At 40.7% G+C, this 24,698-nt stretch overlaps 1 protein-coding gene across 3 annotated transcripts in view; it reads right to left on the bottom strand.

Moving 5' to 3' along the window:
• Positions 1-20,540, bottom strand: part of LOC114653757 (protein THEM6-like) — a 30,473-nt gene extending 9,933 nt beyond the window's left edge. Inside the window, exons 1-2 of one of the 3 annotated variants that reach the window (XM_051929207.1) lie at positions 20,124-20,540; positions 1,812-2,170 (exon numbers count right to left, since the gene is read on the bottom strand). In XM_051929207.1, coding sequence (XP_051785167.1) covers positions 1,812-2,170; positions 20,124-20,265 — 501 coding nt within the window. In that variant the 5' untranslated portion in view covers positions 20,266-20,540. Of the gene's footprint in view, positions 1-1,811; positions 2,384-8,982; positions 15,088-19,764 lie in introns of those variants that run through there. The other 2 variants (XM_028804254.2, XM_028804255.2) reach the window with 2 other exon arrangements.
• Between the last annotated feature and the right edge of the window lie 4,158 nt (positions 20,541-24,698).

Raw genomic sequence — 24,698 nt, 5'->3', positions numbered from 1 at the left:
ATAGCTGGTCTCACTACCGTCCTGTAGACCTTCCCTTTCACTCTTGCTGATACTCGTCTGTCACAAATCACTCCTGACACTCTTGCCTGCACTCTCTTCTTCACCTCTCTTCCACAATCCCCATTACTCTGTACTGTTGATCCCAAGTATTTAAACTCATCCACCTTCGCCAACTCTACTCCCTGCATCCTCCCCATTCCACTGATCTCCCTCTCATTCACACACATGTATTCTGTCTTGTTCCTACTGACCTTCATTTCTCTCCTCTCTAGAACATATCTCCACCTCTTCTGGGTCTCCTCAACCTGCTCCCTACTATCACTACAGATCACAATGTCATCAGCAAACATCACAGTCCAAGGGGACTCCTGTCTAATCTCGTCTGTCAACCTGTCCATCACCATTATATATCTCAATAATGGGGAGGGATAGAGCTTTTGATAGACACAAATAACTTATTTTTGAGGTTAATATAGATCTGAATTGTTTAAAAATGTATACCCTAACAGATTTTTAAAAGACAGAATTTTAGGAAAATGAATATGAGCTAATTATTCTCCATGAAAGGGATACTTTAGGGCATTCATTTATTTATTCTTCATATTTTAAGGTGAAAAAAGTGTGATTATACATCTGTATGGTCACTGCAATATAAAATATATTTCTATGATGAAAACTAGTGTACCGGAGCACGGCATTTAGCCCTTGACTCTTCATTCTCTCCAAACATGAAGAAAGAGATAAATCAAATAATAGAATTACGGGCCGTTAACCAATCGTTTCCCACCCAACTTCAACCATGTACTTGCAGATAAGCACACTTTTATTTTTCTTTACCGTTTGTACTCTTACAGCCTTATGTGAGAAATCAGGAGTTAAATTATTTTGTGCTCACTCCAGAGGCGTGGGGGTGGGAGGGGGGCTGGGGTGCGCACTGCCCCCCCAACCCCTCCCCGAGACATGCCCCTGCGAAATGCTCTGTCCAATGAAAAATCTGGAGAAGAATAACATTTGATTTTCAAAACTGAGTTGCTTTCCAGAAGTCCCGTTTGACTTTGTGGCGTATCCGTCAGTGTCTCCTCCACTAGACGGGCACCGTGCTGCGCACAGTTCACTTCGCCGCACATTTTGCAGCACGTTTTGAACTTGTTGACCGCATTCTTTAATTAAAATAGCGTATACGTTCCATTTTTCTTTTATTTTCTGGTTGGTAACACCAAAGGCTACGCATAAGTGGCTTATTAAAAGGCAGACATCTTCAACCTCTGTCCCTCCGCAAGTTGCTGGCTCCACGGTTGAGCCCAGCGCCGCTGCTACCAACACGGAGCACAGCGCACCCACGTGGGGAACTGAAACTTCAAAAGATGTAGATAAGCCCACACAATCCTCCAGGTCTGCGCCCGTGTCGGGTACTCCAAACCTCTGCCTTCAATATTTCTATAGTTCTATATTTGTTCACAAAAAATAATAATACAAGTTCCATTGCCTCTGTTAATTTTATTGAACAATAGGTTGTGATTTATGCCACAATTTTTGCTTTTATATGTTACATAAAACTATGTTGTTATTAGTCCTGCGGTGGGTTGGCACCCTGCCCAGGATTGTTTCCTGCCTTGTGCCCTGTGTTGGCTGGGATTGGCTCCAGCAGACCCCCGTGACCCTGTGTTCGGATTCAGCGGGTTGGAAAATGGATGGATGGATGTTGTTATTATTATTTGTCCGCCCTACAAAAATGGGGATGGATGGATATTCCATCTGTGGGAAAGGGTCTGTGTTTATGCACGTGAAAATCCCCTTAGTGAAGCACTTACCTTCCTTTTACACAAGTGCTGCATTATCTTATCCGGTGTGCTACGTGACACATTTTGCTGGCACAGCATGACGGCGCACACAAAACCGTCCCGTGCCGACAGAAAGCGCTGCTCCAAATAAAAAGCCTTGTCATCCCAGGCGATGAAGCGGGTGCGCAGCTTGTAGGGCTCCAAAAACTTCAAGGACCGCCGGTAGCGGATCGTTGAGGCTCCCACCACCAGGTTCGCTCCCAGTGCCTGCGCAGTCTTGAGGATTCCATTGCGCGTGTTCACGTCAATGCGGCCCAAGTCGCACTGGCGGAGGTAACGGCCGTTGTTCATGTGTCCGAAGAAGTCAACATCGGTGGCGAGGACTCGACCTCCCAGCGTCTGCTCCTGAAGAATATTACTGGTCGGGGAACGCAGGTGGCCGCGCGCATACACATAAAGCCCTCGAAAGAAGTAGGACACGTCCATGATGACGAAAAGAAGCGATAATGTGACCGCTGTCCACAGCAGCACCGGGACACGAGCAGTGGCTGACAGGACCGTTTCTGACCTATTTAGAATTCTTCCAACCCCACACCACCTTTTATCTACACACACAATATGCTATTAACACAGGTTAATCATGCACAGCAAAAGTAAAAATCAATTGCAGCAAGTACATGGCCAAAACACCACTTGGAACTTTCACCAATATACCACCATGGACAGTGACATTATCAGGGGGATGGGATGGAATGACTCGTTTAACACACCAGGCACAGTGCCTGTCGCCCCTACCCCCTCAAAATTTTAATCAGTAAACTACCACGGCCTTTTTTGGGGGGGGGGGGGGGACTGCAACTGCACTTGTGTAGTGTTAAATGTGCCCCTGTGTAATGTCCCCCACGAAGTGTATGTATTAGTTAAAAATCCCAAGTGGTGTAGTGGGCAGTGTCCCATTCCTCAAGCTCACTCTCTCACCTCAGTATCTCCCGACCCAAGGAACATGCACAGCAGGAGGAAGCTGCCAGAACTTAGTCATTCACTGGAGTCTGGACTGCACCCGGGTCAGCCATCACTCACCAGGCAGTGCCGTGCTTGAAGAGGAGAAGGAGGGGACTGGGGCCTAGACCTAGGTGTGCGTCCATCTGGCAGGCTGTATGTCATGTGGGAAAACCAGGGGGTGAGTCCTGATTCCTAGTCCTGGCAGCGGTTAACTGCCAGAGTTAAGGGGTATCCGTTAATAAGGGCGCGCACATAAAGGAGCGCTTCAAAAGGGTGACGTCAATTGGGCGCAGCGAATAAAGGCAAACGCAACAAAATTATTACAGAAAATTTATTAAAGGCAATGATTGAACGTATAAAAAGGTGAAAGCAAGAATATTAAAACATCCAATTAATTAATGCATGAACTTCTAACGAACTATTTCTAAAACTCTCTATATTTCGTTGTTTTCAAAATTACAGAAAATTCGATTAAGGCAATGACTGAATGTATAAAAAGGTGAAAGCAAGTTACACTTGAAGCTGTGGATTATGTGCAATGCCACGTAGATATTCGAGATGCGGTCTATTAGCATAATCAAGGACAATTAATTTAATTCGCTCCGAAGGTCATCCTTTTGAAGCGCTCCTTTATTTGCGCGCGCATTTATTCGGCGCGGTGGCGCAGTGTGTAGCGCTGCTGCCTCGCAGTTGGGACACCTGGAGACCTGGGTTCGATTCCCGGGTCCTCCCTGCGTGGAGTTTGCATGTTCTCCCCGTGTCTGCGTGGGTTTCCTCCGGGCGCTCCGGTTTCCTCCCACAGTCCAAAGACATGCAGGTTAGGTGGATTGGCGATTCTAAATTGGCCCTAGTGTGTGCTTGGTGTGTGGGTGTGTTTGTGTGTGTCCTGCGGTGGGTTGGCACCCTGCCCGGGATTGGTTCCTGCCTTGTGCCCTGTGTTGGCTGGGATTGGCTCCAGCAGACCCCCGTGACCCTGTGTTCGGATTCAGCGGGTTGGAAAATGGATGGATGGATTTATTCGGCGCTCAATTGAGGTCGCCCTTTTGAAGATCCCTTTTATTTATGTGCACTTTTATTCTCCGCGCCCAATTGAGGTCGCCCTTTTGAAGGTCGCCTTTTTCTGCGCGCCCTTATTGAATAGAACCAAGTTAAGGTGGCTCTGCCTCGCTGACACTCTTGTGGTAGGCAGCGCACATGCAGCGAGGAGGCCGCACGTTGCATGAGGTGCCTGGCATGCTGCCTGCACAGATTGCGCTGTTCATAATGCAGACAGTGCAGGCGATCCTGAGGCGCACAACATAAACATTTCTTTGTGCTCTGCTCTGGAAACATTTTTCTAAACAAAATAAACATAGGAATTTCTACAGAGGGCTGCAGTGCACCCTGACCAATACAGGGCACCCTAGGCCCTTGCCTGGACAGCCTATGCCCGGAAACGCCCTGATGGCTGAGCTGACATCACACAAACGTTCAAAGGGTTTCTTTAATGTTGCAAAGCTTTGTCACACAGTCCTTAAACTTTTTTTATGTTTAGTTACTATATGAAAAGTATATCTGGGACACAAACTAGCACACAAAAGTAAATAAATAAAATTTAATTCTAAATACCCCTGTTTGCTTCGCTCGCCAACCCCCGTATGGGCGCTACGCGCTAGCCACTTTGTGGCTCTGCTGCTTGCGTATGGGTAAGCTGATGTACAATTTAAACATTGTTATTTTCATGGGAACTGTTACATATGCATAATAGAACTATTTAACCATAGTAAAAATAGTAAAACATAATAAATTGAAAGAAAATTATGTTTCATGTTGTGTCAGAGGTATTTGTTGAGTTACACATTTTTGTTCTGTTTGGCTTTGAAATTAACACGCAAATACTTTTTAAACTTACACTTTTACTGTAAAACTTCAGTAAAAACAATAAATTCTAATGAACTTTTCTTCAATATCGCATTGAATTTTGATTCCATGTTTGGACTTACATCGTGACAATGCAACGTATAATTGCCCGTGAGTGAATTTCGTTTCTTTCTCTCTAATAAATAAACCGACTTTTTTGTATGTTTGTCCCTGTGATTTGTTAATTGTCACAGAAAAAGGTATTCTAATGGGAAACTGTAAACATTTTAATACGAATGGCATATCAAGATCTCCTTTGGTGTCTAATGTTATCCATGGAAGATGTACTACATTACCTTTCTTGCCGCCTGTTAATATTTTACATATTAGAATTGTTCGACCAATTTTGAATACAACTAATCTTGTCCTATTGCATAGCCCATCACTTGGACATAAATTACGCAATAACATTACAATACTTCCTTCTTTCAGCAGTAATTCAGACGGTGGATGACCGGCCGGTGTTAACGGTTGTAGATATTCTACGGGATATTATAAGTTGATGTTTTCATCTTCTGCACCATCACCACCAACTGTTTTAGAGTAGTCTATTGATACGCATTTAATCAATTTGCCGTGTAACTGATCGACAATTTTCGCATTAATTCGTTTGACTTCATCATGACTCGCTGCTAGGATTGCGTGTGTACTTGTTTATTCTGTTGATAACCCATCGGGATGAAGTTTTTCAATAAGATTTGGATATAATAAGTCTTCTTTTATTGGGAACTTAAAGTGAGGAAAATGTAAAAATGTATCTGTGTCTGACAAAAGTATTTACACAAATGAGAGGTGAGAGGACCATGGGCCTGGGCCGTTAACCAGAAATGGATGAGAGGAGGGCGAGACTTGAAAAAATCTCTTGGCAGTAGTCTCATTTCTTTTATAATAGAGAGATAAGAATTATTCCGCACGGCTTTACAAAACGGTATACTTAAATTGCCTAACAGCATCAATTGGCAGGACAGAGCAGTCTGCACATGCGAGTCTGAGGGAATGGGACTGTCAAAAGTCATGTGATTTGAGCGAAAGCAGAGTTCATGTATCATACTGGTTGACTGGGACACAACTCTTTCTGTATGCAGGGTGCATAGGTGGGTGGGTGGTGACAAAAGTGTCGTGAAACACTTGAAACGATTGTGTTGGAAATCGAAGGCTTTAAAGAATTTGACATTTGCCTCTCTAGTGACATCTCCTGCCCATCTGTATTAATGTTACACAAAGTCACAGTAAAGTACAACAGTGCTCTAGTAAACTTATTTCTTGCTGTTAAGGGTTGACAATGACAAGAAGGGTTTGTCAGCGGCTTTCAATGTCTGATGTCTAGAAAAACAGGTAGAATGTCCCATACAAGAAACAAGAGTTTTAATAAAGAAACCTAAGACACCTTGCTCATAGTGCCCTCTTAGTCTTGCAGTAAATATTCCCCCTTAACGTTGTATCAATATTAGATAGATAGATAGATAGATAGATAGATAGATAGATAGATAGATAGATAGATACTTTATTAATCCCAAGGGGAAATTCACAATCCATTATCCATTATCCATCCATCCGTTATCCAACCCGCTATATCCTAACTACAGGGTCACGGGGGTCTGCTGGAGCCAATCCCAGCCAACACAGGGCACAAGGCAGCCCAAACAAACCCTGGGCAGGGCGCCAGCCCACCGCAGGGCACACACACACACACACACACAGCAAGCACACACTAGGGACAATTTAGGATCACCAATTCAGCTAACCTGCATGTCTTTGGACTGTGGGAGGAAACCGGAGTACAGTACCATCATTATTATTTCTTCTGTTATTAATATTATTATTAACCAGAGATTACCTTTACATTATATTTATGTAGCAACATGAAATTATTATTTAAATAAATATTACTGTATTTAAATAACACTGAGGCAAACATTCTGTTACCACAAGGGGGCACCAAAGAGCCCCAAAACTCAGACACAATAATGCTCAGACACACTTCCAAACCAGATAAAGGGTTTTATTGAGCCTCAATGCCTTCTTCACAAGAATAATAACAAAATAAAGCACCAAGCACAATCCTCCTTCCTCCTCCAAGAGCGTAGCCCACTGCCTTCCGACTCTGACTCATTAAACTGAGGGAGTGGGCTTTTTTTTAAAGTCAACCTGGGAACTGCATCCGGTCTTCTCTCCCAGTTGTCCGGAGTTTTCCGTTCATGCTGGAACAAGGGCAGTGACCCCTGGTGGTCCCAAAAGAGCCAGACAGGGTTGCATTTACGGACTCCATTTCCCATGCAACCCTGGTGGTGTCCTAATTGGGTTTAGCCCTGAGGAACACTGCCACCTGCTGTGTTGGGGAATGACCTGCTCATGGCAAGTCTGTTCTCCCAGTCCTTCCATTATGGCCTCCTGGCCTGGGTATGAAACCTTCCATCATCCCGGCCAGGATGCCTGTCCTTCCTCCTGGGCACCCACAATTCTTAATATATAAACACCAAACAGTACACTTTAAACAATGTTACATCTTAACTGTGTAACAAACGGGTAATGCAAAAAATGGACACTAATGTTTGTGTTTTTAAATGAAAATGTAGTAGTGTAGATGTAGCTGGAGTGGCTGGACATCTACATGACTGGAAGTCACAGAAGCAGGACACAACTGCCCCCAACTTGCTGAGATTATGTAAAAGAGGTCTATGGCTGAAGATCACTAGAAAAGTCATGCAGTGTGATGGGGGCTTAACTGCACAGCCTCAAAGTGACAAGATCCAGCAACTGCAGCTGTTAAGTTTGACATCCCCTTTGGCTAGAAGTCATGTATTATGCTGTTGGCTTAAGGTGAGTACCAACAATACATGAGATACCAGTCTGTCATTGGGCACATTCACTTCCAGCTGCAGAGTCCCAGTTCAAAGCCCAGTCCAGTCAGTATTGGTATGACATTTCTACTGACTACCCATGTCTGGTCAAATCCCACATATGTGCAGGTTAGCTTGATTGTTAATTCTTTACTGGACCAGTACAAGTGCAGATGTGTACGTGAGTATGCAGTGTCACACGTGTGCGCATGAAAAACAGCTAAAGGGCCTACAAAGTAGTAATTATACGCCAGACCAGGGGACGGAGGAGTGTGCTGTCTCTCTCAGTCTCTTGCAGACCATTCTCAGGAAATCCTACTTGCTTCCAGCGCCGACAATGATGTCACTTCCGGTCAAGAAAATGCCACTTCCTGTTCTGGCACAGACGATGACATCACTTCCGGTCAGGAGGATGTCACTTCCGGTCATTTATTTTTAATCAGTTTCTCACTACTTTATTTGCAGAAAACGCATAAATGCACTTAGATAACACTGTAGAGAACTGAAAAAAATCATAAAATAGTAAAAACGAAAAGTCCGCATTTTAACAAGCATTTTTTGTTATTTTTTTTAGCCTTCCACCTTGGCTTGTATACAGTGGTTGGTCACTAGTGATGTTATGCAGAGTTGTTTATAACTCTTACTGCCCACATGTCCAAGAGGTGATCTCGACAGCTGTAATATCACTTATTTGTACTTTGAATTTAAAATGGTTGTATCAGCAGTAGCTTTACATTATGGTGCTCTGTACCCTTTGTTAAAAACACCAGCACTCGTACATTTTTTTCAATAAGACAATCTAAACCCAGTTAGGCTGTTGTATTAGACTTAAGAGATGGAAACCTTTCTGAAAACACGTGTTCACTTTGTCATTATGGGTTACTGATGTGGATTGATAGGAAAAAATGGCAAATGTATCCATTTAAAATTAAATCTACAGCACAATAAAATGCAGAAAATGAAGGAGTTGGAATGAATATAATGAATCCACTGTATATATAAAAAACACAGGGCACTATCTTATCACTGTATTTAAACTTTACTATTATTTATAAATAAAACCAAGTATCAGTTTTAGTGAATTTCAATATAGCATATATATATATATATATAAATAGAGAGAGAGAGAGAGAGCAATTCTAAATAAATACTCTGCAGTGCATCACAGTTTCTTAATATTGCAACAAGACATTCTGAAATAAATTCTTGAAACAGTAAAATTAAATATGCCTACTTCAGACCAAATGCATTAAATGAGGTTTAAAATACCAAAAAGAATAACTGAACGTAATAAAATAATTAATGAAAGGCAATTTTGATGATACAGTACAAGGTTTCACTCGTTGTTTTAGCAAAAGAGACAAAAATACATTCAAGAGAAAGAAAAAGAAGAAAAGAAATTTGCTAACACAGAGATTTGGGTTTGAAATCCATTTTTCAAATGGGCATTCGGTTTCTTATTCACATACAATACACTGAATATGCAAATTAAATACCATACTGTAATCAATAATTTAGCAGAGATAAGGTTCCTATTTAATTATACAATTACCACTTGGTCCTAAAAGACAGTTATACTTTATTCTTCAATCATACATACAAAACAAATTATTATTAAAGAGGAATATCAGTGGCATGACATGTGCACAAAACAAAATCTCTATGAAAAGCAGCATCTCCTTTTCAAGGGCTCCTCAATTCTTTTAATTCCTTCAGTCTGCCACTGCTTGGCATTCACATTCAAATGACAAGTAACAATTAAGACTTCCCACAGCACCTCAAAGATGGCCTTATCAAATGGTCAAAGCACAGTTCTGTGTTAACAATGAAACAAAGAGTCTACTGTGAACGAGTTATAGCACCTTGTATAAGTGTACGTAATAGTAAAACAAACAATGCCTTAATATGATATAATACTTGGAAAAGTAAACTCCAAAAGAGCTTTTCTTTGGTTCCTCCACTTAGTAGGTGTCATAAAGCTTCCTATTAAGCTGTAGTCAAAAACCTTCCTTGGTGAGCCAGGAACTCACCAGACATCATCATGGCATAGCAATTAGGAGAGGGCACGCCAATCTGTTTTTAAGTTGTAATTTCTTTAAATATTCTGAGTAGGGTTCAGTCAGTCAGTCTCAGACCCGTTTTAGTCAAGGCCTGGTTGTGAGGTCAATGCCATTCTCAGCAGCATTGAGCACAAGGAAGGGAAACAACCTTGGACCTGGTGCCAGTCCAATGCAGGGCCCAGCCGTCTCAAGGAGAATTTGGAATTGCCAATCAACCTTTAAGAATGTGGAAAGAAGACCTGTGGAGAATGTGACAACATCCAGTGTGGGATTCAAAGTTAGGAACGCTAGGTCTGCCAAGCAGCACCACGTTCTCCCTATGCTTGTGTGACTTTTCGATCCTGTGTTCCAATTTTCTTTCCATAATATGCCATAAATAAACCAGTAAATATAATACTTAAATAACTGAACATGTACTGTATATGAATGTTACTAGCACTTCATCAAGGTTTGTTCCTGCTTTGTGCCTAAGGTTGTCTGGATAGACTCTGGCTGCCTGCACCAATAAGACAGAATTAAGTGTGTTTTGAAAATGTTATCATTTACAGGAGAACTACATGACGCCTTCTCAATGAATGTGTATTTTGCCTCGCATTGCAATCTTATGCTCACTTACTGTGATAATGCCCTTATAGGATTCATCTGCACTGCATAAAAAAAAAGGTTTTTATTTTTTTTAATGTTGGATAAAACGGCCTTGAGACCGAAAATCTAAGAAGGGAGGAAGTATCCCTTTCATACTTTAAATAAATGTCATCAAGTAAATTCATTTTTTTCGCCTTTAAATTGGAGGCAGTGCTTTAGAAGTAGTTGGTTTTTTCAATAAAAAAGCAATTTTAAAGGTGAAATTAGTGGTTGGAGCCTCCAGTATTTTAAACTGCCGGTGAGCTCTGGTAAATAAAAGAAAAATGTGAACGTTAGACTGCAGGTTTAATTTCCAACGCAATGGCAGTGTGAACCTCAGCAATCACCTAAATGGCAAGGCCTCCAATAAGCCATAAAGAAAACAATTTTACTGATCTATAATGTACTGCTGTGAAGCAATGGTCTGACGTACTCTGTGCAAAGTTATTATATATGTATAACTAGTCGATTACCCAGTGGCTTCGCTCACTGAGTGCAAGGGAAAAAAAATAAAATGTAGTCTATAAGTTATTAAACAGTAAAACATTAACATTTAAGAAGTAAAGATATATTGAGCACTACTGGAGTGGTTTGGGGTAAACTACACTTTAAAGGCGCTGTAACACAACAGTAAGTAGTACTAACAGCAGCTAAAATGTATTTGGATTATCTGTCGGTAGTAGATCCCTTGTGAAAGGCGCTACATGACCGCTGTGGTATAGAAATTACATTTTCTATGTGATTGTCCAAATTTCTGCCTGACAACCTTGCACTACGTGCCTGTGATTTACTTATTAAAATAATTCATCACAAAAGGAACCTTGAATGTTGCGGGGATTTAGTGACCCGAACTCACCTTAAGGGACAGTAAGTAGTAGTGCAGGGTAATTTACAAACAGAGTCCTGCTTCGATGGCGCCGATTACACTCATTCACAAAGATTTCCACTCTCCCAGGAGCCGACGGGGCACTTGAAGTGTCACAAACAGTGCGAAAAGAGAGGACGCTACCCAAAACTGCGAAGCTCTCGACCCCGCAGAGCAGCTCGACATTCCGCGCCTCCCAGCGTCCACTCTGTTCTCACGCACATTGTTTACAGCTCGCCGCAGTTAAAAAGTAGAAAGACGCAAAGCTGTTTTCCTCATCTCTTCTACTATCAAGTACTGCCAACTAAAAAAAAGTTACAATGTGGCAGTTTCTGCGACAGTCACGTGGACGAATAAATAAAACTTCTCTGTCAGAACACGCCTGGCGGCAGACGGCTCAGCACTGTTGTCCAGACAGGAGGGCTGGGAGAGGACGACGCGGAGCGCACTTCTTGGTCATGCGTAATTTCCGTTTCATACGTAATTTCCATATCGCGTAGTCATATGTAATTTCCGTTTCAAACACGAAAATAATTTTATGTATATAGATATACAAATTAGTATGAGTTGTTATAATTAATGTCAAAAACTGTAAAATAATTGACAGGCATTTGGTATAAAGACAAAAAAAATGTACGTAACTGGAGTGCTTGATGCGAGTTCAACCTGCTACACAAAATCTTTGGAAATAATTTCAAAATATTTTGTAGTACTAGAGTGTTGTACTGTGTTAGCCATTACGGATGTACAGTAGTGAGAAGTCACTAGAAATATTACAATATGCAAGCTTTTCGAGGCAACTCAGACCCCTTCTTCAGGCAAGATGTAAACTAAAATATTTTGTAAAATGCTATCTCCACAAATGTTCAAAAGTGCATTTACCAAACTTCAGTGCTCCCATAAAACTGATAACCTGGTAATATATGGTGCAAATTCCATAACTGAAATGGTAACATGGAACTCACACCAGTGAGCACGACAAGTCATCAACAGTGCAAAAAATAACTGCAGACCAGACTGTAGTGCAAGTTCTCGGGTTTGGTATCACATAGTGTACTTCCTAGTATGGACTCAAGTAGTGCATAAATAAGGGAAAATGTTTCAAACAGACGAGCCATACACAAAATTTAGCAAATCCAAAAAAATGTTTCCTCATCCAATAATTACTAATAAGTCAGAATCCACCTTAATAAAAGGACAAGTGTCTGTGTGTCTATATATGTGTCTGTCCGGTTGCTGTCTCCATAATTCCAACAGATGGCACATCACAAACATTTGTAGTAATAAAATGCATTACTACAAATGTTTGTGGTTTACGGTCAGTTGGAATGACAAATTGAATTACTGCATACACTGCAATAAATGGTGCTCTGCAAAAGTTAACTCCAAGGTCTACATTAATCACTTAGATTTGAAGCCATCTTAGACAGGTAGCAGAGCTAGTATTCTAGTACGAGGGTGTTCAGTTATAAAGAGGAATTCTCATGCTCTGTTCTTCTAAAGAGTGCAAGGTAGACATGACTCCTTGGACAAACATGCATTTTTGAACTTGTCGTTAGTAGTGCTAGCTGCTCTTTCCCCCCTTCCTGTCAGTTGTAATCAACATGTCGGAGAAGGAGGTAACACAGTAGTGTTAATGCAGCAAATTATTACTAAAGTCTGGACAAATGAAGGAGTCATTCCATCTCAGATTTCTTCGAAACTTAAAAATTAGTTTGGGGATGAGTGTCTCTCTCGGTCGAGAATGTATGATTGGTTCAAGTCATTCAGACAGGGACTATCATCTCTTTGGTCCACTTAAGGAATTTTTAGGAGGGAAGAAATTCAAGTCGAATGAAGAGGTTATTGACGCTGTGCAAGAAAGGGTCAACGTGCAGTCAAAAGACTTCTACTCTTCTGGGATTAAGAAGCTTCCTGAGCGTTGCAGCAAGCGTATTGCAGTGGCAGGAGATTACATAGACATGTAGAAATGTAAGTCGTTTCATTGTATTCAATTCATAAAGTGTAGCTCATAAATTCCGGTTTATATTTGAACATCCCTCGTAATTCCTCTAATGTAAAAGCTTTGTTTGCATTACCCTTAGCTTTAATATTCCCTTGCAGGGGCTTGCTATCAGTTGCCTGATGTGTGAACACAAGTACGAACTTCGGGTTGTTCAAATTTACATTTTGTTTCCTCTAACACTAAATTCTAAAACCATTTTGGCCACAGTCTTTGCCCTCCAATGAGAATTTGAGTTCTTCCCTACTAGACCAGTGAAATCACCAGTTAGCTTTTTTTCTTATGATTTATATGAAAACAGCAGCATCATTTCATGCCACGATTTCTTAAAGCTCCTATATGAAAGAGTATTTTCTGCCATTAAAAGATAGAAAAAAATGTTCCCCTTTATGTACTTAAATGTGCAACATTTACAGTGCATACATCAACAGTCTAACTACATATAAAGCTTTTTGTTTTGCCATTCCCAAAAGAATAAATAGCAGACACTGAACCACAAGGCTGCTGGTTCAGTTCCTACCTCTATTTCTCACTGTGTAATTAAGCAACTCAGTTAATCTTTCGGTTCTCTAGCTCTGAAATCCATCCATCCATCCATTTTCCAACCCGCTGAATCCGAACACAGGGTCACGGGGGTCTGCTGGAGCCAATCCCAGCCAACACAGGGCACAAGGCAGGAACCAATCCCGGGCAGGGTGCCAACCCACCGCAGGACACACACAAACACACCCACACACCAAGCACACACTAGGGCCAATTTAGAATCGCCAATCCACCTAACCTGCATGTCTTTGGACTGTGGGAGGAAACCGGAGCGCCCGGAGGAAACCCATGCAGACACGGGGAGAACATGCAAACTCCACGCAGGGAGGACCCGGGAAGCAAACCCAGGTCCCCAGATCTCCCAACTGCGAGGCAGCAGCGCTACCCACTGCGCCACCGTGCCGCCCTAGCTCTGAAATCTAAAGTTATAATATGAGACTGTACTTCTGAAATACATTTTGATGGTCCTCATAACAAAAGGTGCTATATAAAATAAAGGCTGTTTGTTAAGATCAAGACTTTAAAAGCTGAAATGCTCACCCATATCTGCTCCTGCATTTCCTTTTCCCTCAGGTACCATTGGGAGGGATCATCCATTTTTTACAGATGACAGTTTGACACTGATGCAGCATTTTGGGCATATTTCATTGCATCTCACTGTCAGTCTTCCATGAAATATGACTTTTTTCCTCACACTACTTGTACTAACCTACAATACTAATTTAAAATGTTAAACAAAAAAAATCAATTGATTCACTGAAACCTAGTAGAATGATTCATGATGAAACATCACTTGTAAGTTTAACAGTCTGACTACAGTGTTCTGTGCTGTACAATTCTTTTGGTATAGCTTACATAAAGCTCTTTCATATTGTAGGAACCAAATATTAACCCTTATTTTAAACCCCATATTTGAAAATGGATGGATGGATGGCTTAAAATATGCACAGTAGTTTGGTGCAATCTACTAAAACGTGTGCATGTTAGTACATTGTCAAAAATTTCACATGCAAAGTAAGATGTGTTTGGGACTCAGATTAGTAAACTTCATGCATGCCGAGATGCCATAATGGCCCAGATCACACACTCATTAGGAGGAAAATGGCTCCCCCAGCATAAAGAGAACTCTTGCAAAAAAAGAAAAAAAAAGTCAAATTTGAATATCCTGTTTTGTAAAGGAAGCACGGTCCAGCAGTGCAAAAGAAAGTTGATGTTTAACATTAAATTGAACTGTATGCAGCAAAATGTCACACCAAAGGGTTTACCTTGTTCAAATTACTATTTTTTGGAGTATGTTTTTCCCTTATTCCCATCTTGTTTGAAAGTTCTGACTACAGTTTAGTGGCCTGTCATGATAATGTGGTTAATCCAACTTTCCATCAGTCTCTTGCTCTGTCTTCAGCTTCTCGCTGTTGGCTGTGTTGTACTTTATCCAGTGCTGGAGATCTTCTGGAAAATCTGGGCTTTCCACCTGCAAAATCAAAATATACCCATCATTTGTATTCTTACAAAATGTCAAACACCCATCAGCAGTATTGTTACACCTGTTTCTTCCAGTTGTGGAGATAAACACAATCACATGCTAGTGGCAAACGTTTACAGAACTGCTTAGGACTGAGACATGGATGTGAAACGCTTAATTAGAATTAGAGCACTTGTGCAAATTTACATATCAAATAAGGAATACAAAAATTCTGAGGTAAGGTAGTAATACTTACTGATCATGGAGAGTGGCAAGCAGGGGTACAATTATGGGGTATGAAGAGTATTCATTGCATAGTGGGTCTCTGCCACTAGGGGGGCCTTAAAAGCCTCCTCACAGTTAGGCACCATCTACGGGAGCTCAAATGAGCAGCTGCCCCAACCTGCACTCCCCCCTACAAATCCTGAAGCAATGCTAGAGAAAAGCTGCAATGATAAAAATTAATTGAAAATTCTGTACCAGCTGCATCTGAGTCTATGTGTTGCTAAAGACAACTTAAGCTTCATTCACACTGCAGTTGAAAGTGACTCAATTATGACTTTTGACTCATAGCTGATTTCCATCCATCCATCCATTTTCCAACCTGCTGAATCCGAACACAGGGTCACGGGGGTTTGCTGGAGCCAATCCCAGCCAACACAGGGCACAAGGCAGGAACCAATCCTGGGCAGGGTGCCAACCCACCGCAGGACACACACAAACACACCCACACACCAAGCACACACTAGGGCCAATTTAGAATCGCCAATCCACCTAACCTGCATGTCTTTGGACTGTGGGAGGAAACCGGAGCGCCCGGAGGAAACCCACGCAGACACGGGGAGAACATGCAAACTCCACGCAGGGAGGACCCGGGAAGTGAACCCAGGTCCCCAGATCACCCAACTGCGAGGCAGCAGCACTACCCACTGCGCCACCGTGCCACCCGATAGCTGATTTTTTGCTTGTCAAATCAGATATGACTGTTTTTAATATTTATTCTGAATCTGCAAAATTAATACAAATTGATTCATCAGACAGAACTTGATCATTTGTTTTGCTGAATCTCTGCCTCTCATGCTATGCCAGTTTCATATTTATCGTTGAATTATTTGTCTACTAGCAACACTACCTAATTAATTAGTTAAAAAAATATTTGCTATCTCTTACCCTATGTGCATTTTCTTCGGTATCTGCATGTATGTGAATGTCTCTTCCTTAGCACTCCATCTCTCAAGCATGTTCCCGTAAATCCTGTTTCTCAGACTCCGTCATTACTTTCGAGGGGCCTTTCCTGCATTCTGTTCATTTTTATACTTGTTATCTTTGAAGGCGACTCTCCACATGTCTCCCATGCTGATTCTCCTGCTTGTGTGTTTCACACAAATCCACATACGCGAGTGACAGAGATGCGAAGTCGCTGGCGCGTAGTGCAGGCGGTTTGGGGATATTTTGGCGAGCGAAGCCCCCTAGTCTTTAATATAACAATTGTAGGATATTCTGGGATGCAAGCAAAGTCTGTTCAAAGCTGCTGTAATTCTCTATTTCATAATGGAGGCCTGTCAACTTTCAACTATTATGGTTTTCAGTGAAAAGGCTTGGTTTGAAACATTATGCACATTTTATCGACTATATGTGTAATGAAAAAAGCCTGCTCCATCACAGGACTAACCCTGGACAAACTGGAAACTGTTTCTAGCTAAACTGGATCCCATCATGAAAAATCTCATCCTTTCCTTCCAGGAGATCAAAAACTTGATGACATCACAAAACATCTCATCCATTCCCTCCAGGACTTTTACACCAGACTAATTCCACCGTGGTATTCATCTGAGGATCGTTTCTGCCTGCTGCTATCAGGCAATTCAATGCTTCTTTTAGACGTCCCAAACTAAAAGTTTATACTGTTCCTGTTCATTTTCTAATTTCATAACAATATACATTCATTTACAGTGCATCCGGAAAGTAATCACAGGGCATCACTTTTTCCACATTTTGTTATGTTACAGCCTTATTCCAAAATGGATTAAATTCATTTTTTTCCTCAGAATTCCACACACAACACTCCATAATGACAACGTGAAAAAAGTTTGAGGTTTTTGCAAATTTATTAAAAATAAAAAAACTGAGAAATCCCATGTACATAAGTATTCACAGCCTTTGCTCAATACTTTGTCGATGCACCTTTGGCAGCAATTCCAGCCTCAAGTCTTTTTGAATATGATGCCACAAGCTTGGCACACCTATCCTTGGCCAGTTTCACCCATTCCTCTTTGCAGCACCTCTCAAGCTCCATCAGGTTGGATGATAAGCGTCGGTGCACAGCCATTTTAAGATCTCTCCAGAGATGTTCAATCAGATTCAAGTCTGGGCTCTGGCTGGGCCACTCAAGGACATTCACAGAGTTGTCCTGAAGCCACTCCTTTGATATCTTGGCTGTGTGCTTAGGGTCGTTGTCCTGCTGAAAGATGAACCGTCGCCCCAGTCTGAGGTCAAGAGCGCTCTGGAGCAGGTTTTCATCCAGGATGTCTCTGTACATTGCTACAGTCATCTTTCCCTTTATCCTGACTAGTCTCCCAGTTCCTGCCGCTAAAAAACATCCCCACAGCATGATGCTGCCACCACCATGCTTCACTGTAGGGATGGTATTGGCCTGGTGATGAGCGATGCCTGGTTTCCTCCAAACGTGACGCCTGGCATTCACACCAAAGAGTTCAATCTTTGTCTCATCAGACCAGAGAATTTTCTTTCTCATGGTCTGAGAGTCCTTCAGGTGCCTTTTGGCAAACTCCAGGCGGGCTGCCATGTGCTTTTTACTACGGAGTGGCCTCCATCTGGCCACTCTACCATACAGGCCTGATTGGTGGATTGCTGCAGAGATGGTTGTCCTTCTGGAAGGTTCTCCTCTCTCCACAGAGGACCTCTGGAGCTCTGACAGAGTGACCATCGGGTTCTTGGTCACCTCCCTGACTAAGGCCCTTCTCCCCCGATCTCTCAGTTTAGGTTGCTGGCCAGCTCTAGGAAGAGTCCTGGTGGTTTCGAACTTCTTCCACTTATGGATGATGGAGGCCACTGTACTCATTGGGACCTTCAAAGCAGCAGAATTTTTTCTGTAACCTTCCCCAGATTTGTGCCTCGAGAAAATCCTGTCTCGGAGGTCTACAGACAATTCCTTTGACTTCATGCTTGGTTTGTGCTCTGACATGAACTGTCAACTGTGGGACCTTATACACTATAGACAGGTGTGTGTCTTTCCAAATCATGTCCAGTCAACTGAATTTACCACAGGTGGACTCCAATGAAGCTGCAGAAACATCTCAAGGATGATCAGGGGAAACAGGATGCACCTGAGCTCAACTTTGAGCTTCATGGCAAAGGCTGTGAATACTTATGTATATGTGCTTTCTCAATTTTTTTACTTTTAATAAATTTGCAAAAATCTCAAGTAAACTTTTCTCACATTGTCATTATGGGGTGTTCTGTATAGAATTCTGAGGAAAAAAATGAATTTAATCCATTTTGGAATAAGGCTGTAACATAACAAAATGTGGAAAAAGTGATGCGCTGTGAATACTTTCCAGATGCACTGTATTTACTTAATTAATTGTATTGTCTTGCGAGTCTGTATTTTTTTTTTGTTTCTGCTGATGTATACATATACATTTCTCCTTGGAGTTTATCTAATGTCAAAACAAAATTAAATCTAAACCAAGTGTTCCTTTTACAGCTGTTGAGATATTAATACACACACAATGTATATATTCCTGCAATTTAGAGCTAATGCAGTGTTACTAGTCAATGCTGTCTAATGAATGTAAGTAACGACAGGCGGATTGCTCATATATTACCAGTTGAACTGAATAGCGAAAGGGTATCCTTAATAAATGGGATGCTCCCAAAACATGTCAGAAGCTGACACTTATGGCTCTCCCTAAATAACACCACATTTGTGGCTATACTGTATACCTTTCTCTCCACTAAATGGAGATACGTGAATAATCCCAGCATTTGTGAATTTCAAGTTTTGTACTCTTATGTCAGTTCATAGCCTAATCTTATATGTTAGTGTGCATAGTACAGGATGTGAAGCAGGCATTAAGTTATAAGATAACCAACCACATGTGTACCCCTCTTGCCCAGGTAAGTGAACATGATGTTTTACAGTACTTGAGAAAGCACTTAATTACGAGATTGCCTATCTGTAAAAAAAGCATACTTGCATTCCTTACTTACAGTTTGAGGATTTGTGCAACCATTTTTATTGAACTTGAATAATAATAATAGTAAATAATATATTTTATTTATATAGTGCCTTTTCCATGCTCAGTGAATGAATAAAGAGGTATCAAATTGTTAAAAGATTTAAGAAAGATAACATAAAGTGAAGAAAGACTATAAATCATATAACAGAATGACGGGACGTTAACCCATCCCCTCCCACGAAACCTCAGCCTTGCCCTTGTAGATAAGCACACTTGGCACTTCTCTTGCCCGCTCTAGTGAGTGAAACATGTTACTGTCCTTTACGTTCACCTTCTAAACACACCCTAATAAACTGATATAAGCCTATTTCCTATTGTCTTTACAGCCTTACCTGAGATATCAGGAGTTAAATTATTTTTGTGCTCACTCAGTGAAAAGGTTCTGTGTTTATGCACGTGAAAATCCCCTTAGTGAAGCACTTACCTTCCTCTTACACAAGTGCTGCATCATCTTATCCGGTGTGCTACGTAACACATTTTGCCGGCACAGCATGATGGCGCACACAAAACCGTCCCGTGCCGACAGAAAGCGCTGCTCCAAATAAAAGGCTTTATCGTCCCAGGCAATGATGCGGGTGCGCAGCTCGTAGGGCTCCAAAAACTGCAAGGATCGCCGGTAACGGATCGTTGAGGCGCCCACTACCATGTTTGCACCCAATGCCCGCGTTGCCTTGAGGATTCCATTGCTCGCGTACAGGTGAAAGCGGCCGAAGTCACACTCGCGTAGGTAACGGGCGTTGTTCATGTGTCCCATGTAGTCAATATCGGTGGTGAGGACTCGACCTCCTAGCGTCAGCTCCTGAAGAATGTCCCTGATCGGGGGACGTAAGAGGCCGCGTGCAAACACCAGAGTCCCCCGAATAAAATACGACACGTCCATGATGACAAAAAGAAGTAGTAATACGACCGCTGCCCACAGCAACATCGGGACACTAGCAGTGGCTGAGCGGACACCACGCAAACGTTAAAAGGGTGATTCCGGGTTTCTTTAACGTTGCCTTTGTTACACAGCACCTACACGTTTTTTAACGCTTACTTACTACATGAAACTTATATCTTGACTACGAACTATTAGACAAAGGTAGACCCTTATACATTTAAGAGGGATTTTTCAACCCGGCTTATAAAGACTGCATTCCTAAATTACACAACAGCACCAACTGTCAGAACAGTGCAGCCAACATACCCGCCCCACGCACGAACCAGTTTGACTGACGAAAGTTTCAAAAGCCATGTGATTTGAGCGGAAGTGGAGTTCTTGTATCTGAATGGTTGGCTGCTGGGACACGCCTCTTTCCGTAAAGTGATGGGTAGAGTGACATTGGAGGCATCGAAAAACTTGACACTCGCCTCACTAGTGACATCTCATGGCCATCTGTATAAACGTTACACAAACTCACAATACAGTTCAATGGCGATCTGGTAAATTTATTTTTCTCTTGTAAGGATTGACCACGACGAGAACGGTTCGTCAGCGGCTTCCAATGTCTGATGTCTACAAAAACAAGGTCCCATACAACAAACAATAATTTTAATAAAGCAAAATAAGACACATCGCTCATAGTGCCTTGTTAGTCTTTTAGTAAATGCTGCTATTTTACATTGTATCATTATTATTTCTTCCGTTATTAATATCCCGGGATAGCCTTTACTTGACTGTCGTTTGGAGTCCCACAGCCCTAATGTTGAATTCAAACCGATCCTCGTGTCTTTTTCCTCAAATATTTCTCAGACAAAATGCACATTTTTTTATAATGAATTATTCTCTAATAAGATTGTCAGTATGATTTTTGAACAATATTATGCAATGTCATTTTAACCCCGTTAATTTAATTTTTTTCTCATCAGTTGTAGTTATCTTTTGTATGTGTGTGTGTCCTTTTGTCATTTAATAATGAGTTCTTCTAGTGTTTGAACTTTATTTTAAGCAACATAAGCTTGATTGAAGCACAGACACACCTAAGAGAATCAATAGCTTTTTCAGCTGTGAACCCCTGTATTTTATGAGCAGTACATGGCCAAGCAAATTTTGAAGAATATCTTTATCAGATTCCACTAGTATTTATATTTTTTAGAGATAGTTATAGAGGGATAATTAGGACAAAATTAAATAAATATTCCAATGAATATATTGTGAACAATGATAATAAATACATAACAAAATGATACGTGAGCATAAATAAATGTGTCACAAATTATGCTTTATGCGTCAATTTAATTATTTCTTTGCTTGTATATTTCAGTGACACGGCACACAACATGAAAAGACCTTGAAATGAAAACTTTCACTTTCACGCATCTTAGCTGAAGGGGCGGGCTCTACCAATTACTGTGTTTTGATTGGTGAATGGACACACATTGTCTATTAAAGTGCTGAGTTTACAGTAGACACTTCAGGTGCAAACTCCTGATGAGGAATTGAGAGCTTCTTAACTTAAAGTAGACACTTTGTGCTGTAATTATGGGCAACTTTTCCTTGCACTTGTAACCCCTACAGATGTGCACAGTCACAACTTTGAACAGGTCACACACTTCACTGACAGTTCACCAATCAAAATACAGGACTCTGTAAAACCCGCCCTCACAACTTTGATGGCTGAAAATTACATTTTTCATTTCCCAGGTGTATTTCATGTTGCGTGCGGTGTCACTGAAATAAATTAATGAAGATATTGTTAAATACATAAAAAAATTTAAAACAAAAGCATGTATTTCATGAAACATGTAACTATTTATACTAACATATCAATTTTATTTATTGTTACGCTAGTGAAACACACAGGCTAATTGTCACAAAATAAGTTGCAAATAAAAGCCAAGTTAAACATAAGGAACTTTTGATACTTCTGATGTTTTCTAAATAGTCACTTCTTTCAGTTCACCTAGAAGCAATAATGTATGTATTACTTGTGGCGGTTCATCTAAAACAAGCAGAACTTTTCTATTTTGGCAACTTTGTTTTCAACATGAAATATAAATTAGTTTAACAGTGCTGATGTATCTTTGTTAAGTAGGGGTATTCAAGAAAACATCAATGTGAAAATGTAAAAGCAATGCTCTCATATGGTAAGGAGTTTTGACTAGGTGACGTTCTTCTCGAATTTCAGCATTTATTTCTTTGTCTTGCATTCTGTATCCTGGACTTTGTCTTGCATGCCCATGAGCCATCATGTTTGATGTCTGCTGCTCAATCGCTCTGTATTCAGGATTAGTTCTTGGTTGTCAGTGTGGTTTATAGCACCCTGTGTCCTTCTTCTTTTTCATTCTTTGTCACTTCATCATCTTCTGTGATTTGCTTGTTACTCAGCAGATGTCAATACTCTTCTTTTTCTTTCTGCCGTTGGGGTGATTATCACTTGGTTTTTGTGATCACTTTATTGTAAATGCACCAACACAGGTCACTTTACTGTCTTTTATTTATTTTTAATAAAGTTTGATGATCAGTAAACACAATGCTTATACATGATGATGAATTTGAAACACGTTTGCTCCATGCCGTTGAGGATTATCAATAGTTGAAGTTGTGGGGATTGTGCTTTTATTATAGTTAACTTTTTTGGCCACCAGTAAGGTCACAAACTAAAAGCTTTTGAATTTCCAGAACATTTCAGACTATATTCAGGATTTTTTCTAGCTTAACTATGTACTTCAATATGTTTTCTTCTTATTCTTTCTCATTCTTCATCACATAATCACCTTCTGTCTTGTTCTTGACACTCAGCAGATGTCCCTGCTCTTTTTTCTTCTTCCATTATGGTGGTCATCACTTGATTTCTTGATCATTTTGCTGTAAACACATGGGTCTAGATCACAGTGCCATCCTTTATGACAACCAGTTTGCTGCTCCCTAAAATTTTATATTCGGAAATTATTTCATCATCTTGTCTTCTTATTGTTTCTCAGTCTTTAGCACTTAACTGCTTTCTGCGATGTGCTCAACTCTTAGCAGATGTCACTGCTCTTCTTCTTCTTCTTTCTGCCCTTATGGTGGTTATCAATTGGTTGTCTGATTATTTTTTTGTCCTTTATGTCTACCAGGTTGCCACTACCTAAGCTTTGATTAAAGCAAAGATCAAGGTTCTAGTCCCAGTAGTTTGCGAGTAGTTGCATGACTGATGTACAGATATTAACTATCATATATACAGATAGTTATTACAATGCATTTATTAATTTGTTTTTTTTAATTTTGTAAGAAATATTCACCCATATGTACTTATCGATATATATATATATCGTGTGTATATAAGCAGAATTACCTGGTTTACATGGCTCCATTTACAATATGTTTCTGTTATCTATAGAGAAATAAGAAAAAAATTAGAAAATGAAGTATAAAAACATACTGAAAATTTCATACCCGAGAAGACAAAATATTGTCATTTATAGTAGTATTGAATTGTCTGAAAAAATACAGTGATATTTAATTATAAGCAGTAAATCTGTGTGTCGTCAAATGAAGATTTATATGTGTGCCTCCCAGATTAATGACCTGCCAATTATAGCAACAAATGTAAGAATAACGACTACTGGTAATACTGCTAATACACATCTCTCTATGATTTTTACTTTACTGGAGTGCATACCCTCTAATTAATTTATACAGAATTAACATTAATAAAGTATCTAACCCAAATTCAGTTTTACATGGGTTTGAGGTGGACTAGATGTTAATCTTTCAATTGGCAAATCAAAAGAGCTGGTGGTGGACTTCCAGTGTGCCAAGGAACCTCTGAGACCAGTCACCATTTATGGGGAGGACATGTAAGTAGTGCAGAGCTACAAGTAACTGGGGGTTCAACTTAAATAACAAACTGGACTGGTCTGACAACACAACAATGCTTTACAAGAAGGGCCAGAGCAGACTATACTTGCTAAGGAGGTCTTTTGACGTTTGTTTAAAGCTGCTGGAAATGTTCTACAACTCCATAATAGCCAGTGTGTTGTTTTATGCGGTGGTCTCCTGTGGAATCATCTTGAGCTCTAATGCTCCATCACAATGCCTGAACAAACTTCCAAGAAAAGCCTGCTCCATCACAGGGTGAACCCTGGACACACCAGAAGCTATTGTGGAAGAGGATGGTGGCAAAACTGGATGCCATCATGAAAAATCCCTTCTATCCTATCCAGGAGGTGTTCTCATGGAGTACTTTTAGCCACAGGCTCATGTCACCGCAGTGTACTAAGAAGAACCTCTAGGGGCTTTTACTGTCTACTGCTATGTAACAATCTATTCAATCAATTCCTTCCAATATGATCATTAAGTTCATTTTGAAATATCTGCACAATATACATTTATTTATGTGTTTATTTATTGATTAATTGATTGGCTGTGTTAGTTGTCCTGTGAGTCTGTATCCT

This window comes from Erpetoichthys calabaricus, chromosome 6 (genome assembly GCF_900747795.2).
Source record: "Erpetoichthys calabaricus chromosome 6, fErpCal1.3, whole genome shotgun sequence".
NCBI lineage: Eukaryota > Metazoa > Chordata > Cladistia > Polypteriformes > Polypteridae > Erpetoichthys > Erpetoichthys calabaricus.
Note: the sequence above shows the minus strand (reverse complement) of the source record. Positions and strands in the feature narration are given on the sequence as shown.